Source organism: Phyllopteryx taeniolatus, chromosome 2 (assembly GCF_024500385.1).
Source record: "Phyllopteryx taeniolatus isolate TA_2022b chromosome 2, UOR_Ptae_1.2, whole genome shotgun sequence".
Classification (NCBI taxonomy): domain Eukaryota; kingdom Metazoa; phylum Chordata; class Actinopteri; order Syngnathiformes; family Syngnathidae; genus Phyllopteryx; species Phyllopteryx taeniolatus.
Window position 1 is genome coordinate 12,722,755 of NC_084503.1, and position 12,727 is coordinate 12,735,481.

The 12,727-nt window shown below is 40.7% G+C and overlaps 1 protein-coding gene across 4 annotated transcripts in view; it reads left to right on the forward strand.

Annotated features, from left to right (window-relative positions):
• csnk1g1 (casein kinase 1, gamma 1) overlaps nucleotides 1–8,168 on the forward strand; it is a 44,854-nt gene extending 36,686 nt beyond the window's left edge. For 3 of the 4 annotated variants that reach the window (XM_061761223.1, XM_061761236.1, XM_061761226.1), the window contains 2 exons: nucleotides 755–861; nucleotides 6,127–8,168. In XM_061761223.1, coding sequence (XP_061617207.1) covers nucleotides 755–861; nucleotides 6,127–6,154 — 135 coding nt within the window. In that variant the 3' untranslated portion in view covers nucleotides 6,155–8,168. Of the gene's footprint in view, nucleotides 1–754; nucleotides 862–6,126 lie in introns of those variants that run through there. The other variant, XR_009786280.1, reaches the window with a different exon arrangement.
• The last annotated feature ends 4,559 nt before the right edge of the window (nucleotides 8,169–12,727 follow it).

Sequence of the window (12,727 nt, forward strand, 5' to 3'; positions counted from 1 at the left end):
AGAGCCCAGTATCCTTGTTGAGTTAAAAAAAATAATAATTGGCCACTTGTGTCCGTAATCTTTTGGACACTACTGCAAATTTCCCATGCATGAAAAATTTACGCTGTGTTTGAATATTTTGAAATATCCTAAAAAATATGATTACAAAAAATCTATTTGTTTAAGCACATCAGTTTCTGTCAATTAAAAACACATCATGCAGCTGTCTAAAAAAAAAAAAAAAAAAAAACTGTTCACTAATGCAAAAAGTATATTAAGATATACTTAAGTTAGTTTAATTCAAACAATATACAGTACACATGCAGGTGTGTTTGTGATTTGAAATGTTTTTAAAACAGGAGAGACATTGTAAAAGAAATCAAAATACCGATAAAGTACTCTACAAATTTTGAATAAATGATGTTCAGCCACATAGTGAGGCACACCTAAGAGACAATGTTTGTCGTCATGAATAAGAACCACTCTTGAAATCGTGCAACTTTTGCTTATGTCATCCCAGCCACTCTACGTAATACTGTCCATTAATGTAGCATGCCGTCTGTTATTGATGTGCGGCTTGCTCTTTGCTACTCTGAGACTTGACACGCGTCCATACAGGGAAAGTAGTGCGGTCACAGTGGTGCATTCTTTTCACCCGCTAAAATCACTGCTGTCTTCACACTGATGCTGGCAAACATCTTTACTTGTAGTTGTTGTGTGGTTGACAGTACAAGTGGACCGATGTGATATGAGGATGTGTGTGTATGTACCACAGGTGGTCATCTCAACCAACGGGGAGCTGAATGCTGACGATCCACTCGCAGTTCATTCCAATGCGCCGATTACCGCCCAGGCAGAGGTGGAAGTGGTTGACGAGGCCAAGTATGTGTCATGCAGCCGCACCTAATCTCCTCCATGTACCTATGCCATCTCCTCTCTTCCCTGCTCTTCCTCTTTACCTCTTTTTGCCTCGCTCTCACTGTGCTGTGGGATTGTGACACCCTCCATCTTGAACCTACCGCTTGTATCTCGTTTGAATGTGTGGGTTGCTCATCTTGACTACTTGTTTGTCCGTCTGATTTTCATGTGATTCTACTCATATGAAGGCTGAGGTTTTCATTTTGAGCCTCTACCACTCCCACAAGTGTTTTGCGCCTCTAGCCCAAATGACGCCACTGGGCATGTTCACTGCCTTGTGTGTAAAAACTGCTCTTCTTGTCACGTGGCACAGCTGACTGAGTGAGAACGACTGCCTTGCAATTCAAATGAACAACTGTTGCTTATTTATCAAGTCAAAATGAAAACGTAAATGTAACCCTCTCTCAATGAAGTCATAAACAATGATGTTAATTGATCCTAACTTCCAATCTTCTACAAGATAAACCTCTTGGTGGGGCTTTGGTAAAATGCTACGACTTGAAGCTCACAGAAAAAAAGATAAAGAAGCAATTTTGTCTCCCTGTAGCCCTGGTGCACATAAAGTTATAGTTAAATCTAATAGCCTCCAAAATAAATTGGTGACTATCTCCATACATTAAATATTACAGCTTTTCCATACTGGACCTCAAACATACAGCAAAAGATTATTTCTTATGAGTTGCTTCAGTTTGCACTTGTTTCTATTTTTGTCTCATGACAAGCCATCCTCCAGTGCTGTTCATTTACACACTCGTTTGATATGATGATTGGTGTACTTTGATGGGCCTGCTAGCTAGTTCAACGTGATACAACTCTGCTGCCAGTTAATTCATAGTGAATCACAGTGAAATATTGTTTTGCGTATGTGTCTACACTGACACATACAGTGGGTATGGAAAATATTCAGACTGCCTTAAATTTTTCAATCTTTGTTATATTGCAGCCATTTGCTAAAATATAGTTTTTTTTCCTCCTCATTAATGTACACAGAGCACCCCATATTGACAGAAAATAACCGAATTGTTGACATTTTTGCAGATTTATTAAAAAGGAAACTGAAATCTCACATTGCCATAAGTATTCAGACCCTTTGCTCAGTATTTAGTAGAAACACCCCTTTGAGCTAATACACCCACGAGTCTTTTTGGGAATGATGCAACAAGTTTTTCACACCTAGATTTGGGGATCCTCTGCCATTCCTCCTTGTAGATCCTCTCCAGTTCTGTCAGGTTGGATGGTGAACGTTGGTGGACAGCCATTTTCAGGTCTCTCCAGAGATGCTCAATTGGGTTTAAGTCAGGTCTCTGGCTGGGCCATTCAAGAACAGTCACGGAGTTGTTCTGAAGCCACTCCTTTGTTATTTTAGCTGTTTGCTTAGGGTCATTGTCTTGTTGGAAGGTGAACCTTCGGCCCAGTTTGAGGTCCTGAACACTCTGGGGAAGGTTTTCATCCAGGATAACCCTGTACTTGGTTGCATTCATCTTTCCTTCGATTGCAACCGGTCGTCCTGTCCCTACAGCTGAAAAACACCCCCAGAGCATGATGCTACCACCACCATGCTTCACTGTTGGGACTGTATTGGACAGGTGATGAGCAGTGCCTGGTTTTCTCCAAACATACCGCTTATAATTGAGGCCAAAAAGTTCTATCTTAGTCTCACTGGGCAGCCGTGGCCCAGTGGTTAAGGTCATCGCCTGCCACCTAGGTTCAAGACCCCGACCGGACCATCCGCCAACATCCCCCGGACTCACGGCTGCGGTGTCCTTGAGCAAGACACTGATACCCCGAAATGCTCCCCGGGCGCTTCAGCTGCCCCCTGCTCCAGTGTGTTCCACTAACACGTGTATGTGTTCACTGTGATGGGTTAAAAGCAGAGAACAAATTTCATGTGCATGCATGCATGTTCATGACAATAAAAGATGATTCTTCTTCTTCTTCATCAGACCAGAGAATCTTATTTCTCACCATCTTGGAGTCCTTCTGGTGTTTTTTTTTAGCAAACTCCATGCAGGCATTCATGCGTCTTCCACTGAGGAGAGGCTTCGGTTGGGCCACTCTGCCATAAAGCCTCGACTGGTGGAGGGCTGCAGTGATGGTTGACTTTCTAGAACATTCTCCCATATCATCTCTGGAGCTCAGCCACAGTGATCTTTGGGTTCTTCTTTACCTCTCTCACCAAGGCTCTTCTCTCTCGATTGCTCAGTTTGGGCGGACGGCCAGCTCTAGGAAGGGTTCTGGTCGTCCCAAATGTCTTCCATTTAAGGATTATGGAGGCCACTGTGCTCTTAGGAACCTTAAGTGCAGCAGAATGTTTTTTGTAACCTTGGTCAGATCTGTGCCTTGCCGCAATTCTGTCTCTGAGCTCTTCAGGCAGTTCCTTTGACCTCATGATTCTCATTTGCGCTGACATGCACTGTGAGCTGTTAGGTCTTACATAGACAGGTGTTTGTCTTTCCTAATCAAATCCAATCAGTATAATCAAACACAGCTGGACTCCAATGAAGGTGTAGAACCATCTCAAGGATGATCAGAAGAAATGGACAGCATCAGAGTTATGAGTGTCACAGCAAAAGGTCTGGATACTTATGGTTGTGTGATATTTCAGTTTTTCTTTTTTAATAAATCAGCAAAAATGTCAAGAATTCTGTTTTTCTTTGTCAATATGGGGTGCTGTGTGTACATTAATGAGGGGGGGGGGGAAATGAACTTAAATGATTTTAGCAAATGGCTGCAATATAACAGTGAACATTTTAAGGGGGTCTGAATACTTTCTGTACTCACTGTATGGCGGAACATGGACGACTAGTTAATACATCTGCCTCACAGTTTTGAGGACCCAGGTTCAAATCTGGCCTCCCTTGTGTGGAATTTGCATGTTCTCCCTGTGCCTGTGTGGGTTTTCTCCGGGTACTCTGGTTTTATCTCACATCCCAAAAACATGCATGGTAGGTTAATTGAAGACTCTAAATTGCCCGTAGGTGTAAATGCGAGTGTGAATGGTTGTTTGTTTATATGTGCCTGCAATTGGCTGGTGACCAGTTCAGGGTGTACCCCGCCTCTCGCCCGATCATAGCTGGGATAGGCTCCAGCACGCCCGTGACCCTAGTGAGGAGAAGTGGCTCAGAAAATGGATGGATGGACATAATGTTTTGAATTAATAAAAAAAAAAATATATATATATATATATATATATATATATTATGTCAAATAGATCTACACTTTGTAACCCACTGATTCTCAACTGGTGGTTCGGACGTAAAAGTTGGTCGCAGAGCTATTTTAGCTGAGTTGCAGCCAGATTAAAAAATGACAGGGGTCCTCAGTTACGACAGTAGCCTACGTATGACAATTTGAGGTTACAGGCGGCGTAATAATCTTCATGCAGTACAAGAGGCATGCTCAGTAACCGGCATATCTACTCTATTTAGATGTTTTACATATGTTTAGAAGTTTTTTTCAAACAAACATGCAGCGTAATTATGACTTTAATACTATGTTAGTGATAAAGTATGGTGCGTACAAATTTAGATTCCACCGCCGCCATAGGAGCAGTGAAATAGTTAATGTGCATCCCAGGTCAGACTTGCCTTTTATTTGGAAAACATTTTGACAGACATGCATCAGAAATGTTATTACTTGGGGTGTAAATGCTACTTCTGGTGGCATTTAATCAGCCGCTCGTATACAAAAAATGCCTTTTTTAATTTAATTTTTTTTTAATTGGTATACCGTAACACTTAGAAATCTGAATTATAAAAATTCAGATTTCTAAAAGTGTTACGGTTGCTCTGGTATGCATCCTTCATTTTTGAAAAACAAGACAAATTGATGTTGCACTTTCCTAAAAAGAAGATATCAGTACCAATATATTCTTTTGTACGTGCACTTGCCATGTAAGCATGTTTAGTTATGGTTAAAAAAAATTCAAAGGCTATTTTTGTTCTTTATTGTTCTTCATTTCTGTAAAAGCGGGTTGCCACTTAGGGACAGTAGGAAAATGTGGACCCCAGGGTGACAACAGTTGAGAGCCAATCGTGTAACCAGTTACCAATATGGCCTAGTGAATACAACATCATATGCAATATGCCATAGAAGGCACTAGATGGAATACAAAACTGCCTGCCTCAATATTTTGCCCATCTGATGTTAATTTAATACTAGAGCTGTATCAAAATAGTGTCTTACGATACTAATTCTGAGTTATTCTCCCTCTCATGTAGCCAAGCTAGTAAAAACCTCACTCTCTATGATGCATTTTATGTCAATCAAAACAATATCAATGTGGAATGTGGACTCTTCAATCTGATTAAATAGCTCCAAACTGAAGTGTCCATCACCATTTATGTAATTTGTATTTTAGCTATAGATCTATAATGACTACACATACTTCCAAGCATTTTTCCTTTTCTTTCTGACTGCATTTCAATGTTGATTCTCTTCCATAGAAATCCCACACAGTACATTGCCACGTTGCTTTATTGATCATTTCCTTATATAATGCAGCGAATCAGACTTGTTTTTACTATTGCGCATGTCCATCTTGGCATTCCACCAAAATTTACTGAGATGGAGTGCAAGTGCTTGGTAAGTTGGTAACAACACTAAAGACAGGATTGTCATCCTCGGAGTCGTGAAAAACATTTTCAGCAAAGTTTTCAAGTTTTCGTGATGCATTGAAACCTCTAGTTGAAACTGACTGAATGAATACAGATGCAGTACAAACTCAATAATTTTTCTATCAAGCTCCATATACAGTTCAGATTTGAAATTTACGATGCGGCTCGTTTCCACCGCGGGGTGTGTAGGTGGTATGGTGATAGCTGCGTCACCTGCATAATCAGGGTGGCAGCTTGACACAGCGTAAACTGCCAGTGAATTCAACACAACAAGAAGAGGAACTGTGTGTACGTGTGTGCGTTTGTCGTCTTCTCATTCCGTCCTCTGTCGCCCAATCAGCGGACTGCAATGCGTCTCGCTCCGGCGTTTTTAGTATGACGTAAACCCTTTGGGTGCCAAATACAATGTGAACTTCCTGAGATTTTGCAACCAGTCAAGAACTAGCAACAGTCTAGTTCCTCGTACCACCCCCACCAACAAATCTCCCCACTGTGTGTCTATTAATGTGTGCATGTGTGTGTGTGTTGCACGTGCTCCGTCCTTGTCATTCTAGTCTTTCTGTATTAATCCATCTTTCTTTTCTCTTTATACTCTTTGTTCTCTCTTCTGAAGCTGCGTGAAAATGCTCAACCTGTGGTGAGTCCCTCTCTGCTCGTCCATCTCAGACTCATGGGACAGGGAGTGGATCAGCCTAGGCTGGGTACAAACCCACATTATGGCTTTATAGCTTATCAAAGCGGGCCCCATGTCAAAGCAAAGAGTGACAACTTTTAAAGCATCAGAAAAAATGATCATGGTCCTGTTCGTAAGGTTTGGCTCCAGATTAAAGGAGTTAAACCGACCCGGTCATGTCATAACAAGGCTCAAATTAAGCGTTCTCGCATTGCAGTTTGCAAGTTGGAAAAAAATAATAATAATAAATACATGGACAAGCAAAAAAACACATTGACAAACAAAACAGCAAATCAACAGTTTTACCACGGACGCTGCAACGCGGGACCCGAGAGACTGAGATGAAATTAACATAGCACAAATCAGTCTACCTTACTAACATAACGATAGCCTTGCAAAGCGTCCGTGTTAATTATGAGTACCGTCGAATGTGCTTTGTTTATTACAGTGTGCAACCATAACGTCACTTACAGGTGCCTTTGCTCGGTGTAGTCACTGTGTGACATATGGCCAGTATACAACCATCTGACGATCTCTAAATGGTAAAGCTTTTGAGTCAAATAGGTGAAAAACGTGGCAAATGTGGCCAGAGAGTTATATAATAAAATGAATCATATCATAAAATGAATCATATCATAAAATCATTTCTTTTCAATTAATGCCTTATCTTTTACGCACAATGTGAATTTAAGAAATAAAAACTGTTGATTATATAAAAATGGAAAATAATTAGGCATACATTAAGTGAAAGCTGTTATTTTCTCGTTTGTATTCATAATTGCTCTTTCACCAATAAAAATAGTTTATCCAAATACTCGATTGTTCAAGATAATTTTAAGTAAAAATACTCGAGTACTAAGATATTCGTGAGCTGCAGGCCGAAATTCAACTCCCGTTATATTGTCATACTGTATTTTTATTGTTACTGTATAAAACCCTTGCTTCGGGTCCCTGTGCGATTAACCTGCAAAAAATGGCTCCTCAAAATTAGAAAGTTGCTCCTCAAATGAAGAAATGATTTGCAAAACTGCTCCTCAAAGAAAAAAGAAAATTTATATTTCGAACCTTGCATAATCTGCAGCACAGGAGTCAAACTTGTGGTCCGGGGGCTAGATCCGGCCCATCACATCATTCTATGTGGACCACGAAAGCAAATATGTCCGTTGACTTCATGTCTCTTACTAAAATATCAAAATTACAGATTGTCTTCACTTTTAATAACATTGAGATATTGCAAGCATTTCTTTGTTACCAATCCCCCTTTTTATTTGAAATAAATTGAATAATACTCAAACATCTTTTTTTTACTAGCTCCTGATTTCAAAACTAGTTGTACATCAATGTATTGTGTATATGTAATAAAAATAGGGAATCATAAATTTATATAGGTTCACAGTAGGGATGTTCAATTCCACTTTTTCTCAGACTGATACCAGTCCCAAGTATGCATTCTTGAGTACTCCCCGATACCACTAGTACTTTGGACACACAAAATTTCAATTAATGCAATGAGAGAATTGTAAACAAAAACCTTTCTTTCTTTGTGACCCGCATGACTTCACCGATGTGTCAAACTACCGCAGTGTTGCACTAACTACGAGCGAGGCGGAGTTACTGAATGTCAGATTTTTTTTGCCTTACATTTCGGTGGCTGTTATTCGGCAGCCTTCATGAGAATCTGACACCATGAAATAAGGCCAGTACTGGCTTGATACCGAAACCTGGTATACTTGCCCTAGTTCACTGACATCATGGTCGAGGAGGGAAACCATAACTACGATTTGGCCCACGACAAAAATGTCATGTCTTGGCTTTTTGTGTGCACACTATATTCTTTCCCTCTGACAGATTTTGCAGTTTGCATTTTTTTTTTCTTCTTCAGTTGTTAACGTTATGTTTATAAGATAATTTGATGAGAGAGCCAGAATAAGCTTTGCAATGTTCAGTATACACTGTATGGAAAAAGATATTGGGGCTTTAAACTGAAAACCCCTCACCCCCACCAATATTAACATGTCTATATATACTACATATAATTCTACAATATAACAGAATCTCCCCTTAAATACATATTCTATCCCCATCCCTCCCACTACCCTTCCCCTAAAATCAGATACATTCACACCCACACCTCTCACCTATTCCTCTCGCCACGCCCAGATCAAAAATCCCATACATTTTCAACTACCCATTTACCACTCCCCCTTGATACCCAACAGTCGGCACAAATTTTGGAAGCCACTTACCTAACAATATTAAATAAAAAAATATTTTAATATATTTCTCACACTCTCCTTCTGCTTTTCAATCAATCAGGATTAATTACTACTCTAACTAAATTACAACAATCTCCCCCCATAAAAGCTTGTGTTGCGAGTGTCTGCTCATAATTGTCGCAAGTTATGAATGACCGGCTATTTTCTCTAGACCTGCATCTGTTCCTACCCGAGAACCACAGACAGCGAGCCGCGCTGCTTCTGCTCTACCACTCACCACTGCCCCCCTTGAACTGCCTCCTTAATACGCACACCAGCTACGACTCGCCCGTGTCACCACCCTTGTAGCTTGTACTCGTCCTCATCCTATAGCACACAACGCCTACTATGTCCATAGGACCCTCTGTCACGTCTCTTTGTAGCATGACCTCGGATAATAATGTCACATTGCAAAGAGACCTTCCCTCTTTCCTACAGACCACACACCCGGTCCGACCAGTGTCCCTACCCCCACGAGAGCAACTCCTCACTCATTCCCGCATCTCCCCCCGCCCCTCAAACTTCTCACTAAGCTGTCACGAGACCTGGTGGGTAGATGGTGTGGGTTTGTTATAACGAAGATAAAGAAATAATCAACAACTCTGCTGCTAAAGAAAGAATAGGAAAACGAGGACCTCCTCTACCCCGCAAGCAAGCCGCGTGCTAAAGCGCGAAAGTATCGCTAGCTGTTCTTTGTCGCGTTCCAAGTAGTGTTCAACTCCTTTGGTTCAGCTGAGACAGGCGCTTCATGCCCAAAAGATAAGCCGCCCACCCACCCCCACCCTCCCCTCAGTGGCCGCCGCCCCCCCCGCCGTCTTCCAACACTCCGCTTGTCTCGCGATCTTTCTGCTACCTCGCCCCTTTTGTTCCCCGCCCCACGCTAGCATCAGCATTTTTCTCCTTTTGACATCTTTTCTCCTCCTGGGGTTTTTGATTGATTGTTTGACTGGCTAAATTGTGTTTTCATTTCGCCGTCGCTAACTCATTTTGGTTTTGGGTATTCCTGATGTTGGACTGAATGTAAACCATGACACATGAGGAGCCAAGAGCCTAAACCGCTTAGATTAGCTTGTGCACTTTTTGCCTCCAAAGAGGTGAACCGTGGGACCAGTGAGCACAGGAGACTACACACACACACGTGCGCGCCTTCTACACTGTTCTCTCAGAGGAGGAAAGCCGCCCCGGCTCTGTGGTCAAAGTGCCCCTCTCGACACACTACAATCCCTCCAGACTCTTGTCCTGTTTTATGATCTCTTGGAGTTGGACTGGAAAAAGAAACTATTTATGATATTTATCTCTTGGTTGCCACCAGTTTTCCTACTAATTCTTCAACATACACACTGAATGTATGGACAGAAAAGTAAATGACTTGGGAGCATTTATGAAATTTATCCTGTGCATCGGAAGGAAAGAGACCATTGTTAAAGGTGAGACCAAAACTAATGTGGAGAGGGGATGTGATGTTCTTAAGATGGTGAATAATGGACTCTACAGCAGTAGTTGCTTTGGAGCTTCTCAACACTACTGTTCACTGCCTTAAACCCAAACAACCACCTCATTTTACTGGTGTAAAGAAGGCATCTTGATCAGATGGTTGTTAGATTTGCAGCAGTTTGTGGGGTTAAATGATTTATAAAACAACAAAAAGCCCAAAGTTGCGACCTGTGAACGACTTTCTGATGTATTCCAATAAATGGAAGGTCCAGCCTGATGCCTCACCCCCGCACTGCAAGGCAATGCTCGATGATCCTGACTGTTGTCAACATGGAGAGAGATTATGTCCACATGATTAAGTTTTGACTTGGTGTCACAGAGGGCTGCCTTGAAACAATATCCTCAGTATGTCACCTTGCCTATCCTCCTAACACAGTTTTTATTTTTTTATTTCATGTCTTGCTAATGTGAACATTTTTAAATGCAAATTGTTTGTTTAATCCAAATAGCCATGGCTTTATGAGTAAGGAAAGAGTAGCAATGTGGAAAAAAAGCTTGAGACCATGACTGCACTACTACATTTGTTGACCGCAGATTTCCTACTTTGTTCATTCTTTAAATAATGTGTTTTACTTGAGGTGTGTCTGCCTCATGTGCCAGACCCCCCCCCCCCCCCCCCCCCCCCCAATAGGTGCAGGGAATACACTTTTAATTTTCATTCCACCTGCCTACTCCTCCTTTTTTGTGCAATGTCCCTCTCCATACACACACGAGCATGCACACATACAGTACGTACACATGAATCCACTCTCTCTAGAGGGCGGGATGTGGAGTTAAGTGGACCTGTGGCCGCATCTTTTTTTTAAATATAATGTTGTAGATGTCGCTAAATATCTCACTGAATCCATATGCTTGTTGCGTGTATTTACACTGTACAGCTTTTGGTTTGTTCTTAGCCCTCACTAGTCAAGTGAGGCCTAAGTTGTGTTATTGAAAGTACTTGAATATGAACATCTACGTGACCTTTTCTGATAGTTTTAAGTCATCATTATGATAGTAACTGAGGGGAATAGTGGGGGAAATAGGCTACTTGAATGACAGGTATTCAATCCTTTGAGACGTCATTGTCCCTCTTCACTGCTGGGCAGGTGATCTTTGTCAGACAGGTCATACATAGTGAGATGGCTATCCAGACTGAAATAGCCTTTGTTTTCCCTGAATTCCCCTTGTGCCATTCCTGAGACTACTACAAGTCCATGCCTTTGACCTGTGCCAGGAAAGTTGAATGTTTTTTGTCCCCCGCCCCCAAAATTTTGTTTTACCATCGCATTGTTTGTGTCCTTGATAATACAATGTGTCCATTTAAAATAAATAAATAAATAAATAAAAATTTTAAAAAATCACAGCGCATGGTGGCTGAACCCAGTTACCAGGAATTGTTGGAAGAGAGCCAGGAAAAGTGTTGTGACATCTCCAGAAGTGAGCTTTGCAGCTTCGTGTCTCTTCATTTAACAGTGTACTGTAACATTGACAGCTGTTCATTTCCTTTGCGACTGTATGGGTAGTATGTGCATGGCTTATCCAGGGAAGATGGCACTCTTTGTCTCCCGTGGAAAATCTGTTGTCGGCTCTGTGAGACGTCGTATGGCTTTCGGTCACCTATATGAATCTGAAAAAAAGACATTCCATTCACTTTCCAGCCAATTCTCCTCAAGCACACCTGGATTTTTGTTACATCGGACTTCAAGTTGCGTGTGACATCCAGAGGTGTGGTGTCAAAGATGAGTAAAACAAAGCTAACGACGGTTCGATTGGGTATGATAGGCTTTGTAGTTTTTGGGTTCTCTGGCACTTTTTCCTCGTTGCTGTACTGTAGAATTGTCTTGGACTTACTGTATTTTTCTTTGAAGAAGAGGGTGACATTTACTGCAATGTTGTGATACTTATTTGAGAATTGTAAATTGTACAGACTTCACAATTGTCTTTGTTCTTTTTGTTGGGATTCCTTATAAAAGCTGTATTTTATTTTATTATTATTATGTTTTGGGTTTCCCCCTGCCTTTCAAACTATATCTGAGTTAATTTTCCCCTCAATACAATTTTTTCCCCCAGAGAGATGATTAGGAGAAATCTTAAAACTGTAAATAAATATTGTTTTGAAATATGAATGTCACTTCAACAATGTACTTTGAGTTAGTCAAGGGCTTCAAGAGTGAAGGACCCACATTTGCTATTTTTTTTTTTTTCCTTTTTTTAAATTTGTTGAAAAAGCCTAAGATCCTTTTTTTAAATATGAGTTGCCTGTTGTTCCCCTCCTTGGATTCATGTTATACGATTTTGTCCTACATGAAAAATCACTTTTTATTCCCTCCATGCCTAAAGGGAAATCCCGTTTGCACCCCTTTTTTATGTAAAATAAAAGATTTCTCCCCCTTTTGTTTTTGTTGTTTCGCTTTCTTCTGGTACATTGCACACCTGCTTTAAATTGCTTATGAATTGAATGTATAGTACTTAGTGTTAATCAACATTTCTTAAAGAATTGTACATTTTAAGTTGAAAAAATTAAATTGTTCAGGGTGGTTTTCCACCATGTGGGAACAAAATATTGATCCCTTCGACCATTCGTTTTCTTTTTTATCACGGTTTTATGTCTTTAGACGAGAGAGGATTTAACCAGAGTATATAGAGCAAATTTATCTAACGGTTGCTTTTTTTTTTTTAAGTATTATTGTAAAGAGACTTTTGACAGCCTATACAATTGGTGTGTAAATAGTATTATATTTTCTATACATTTTCAATGTGTCCAAATTTCGTCTCAACAGTTATGACAGTATTTTGAGATATCCATGGAG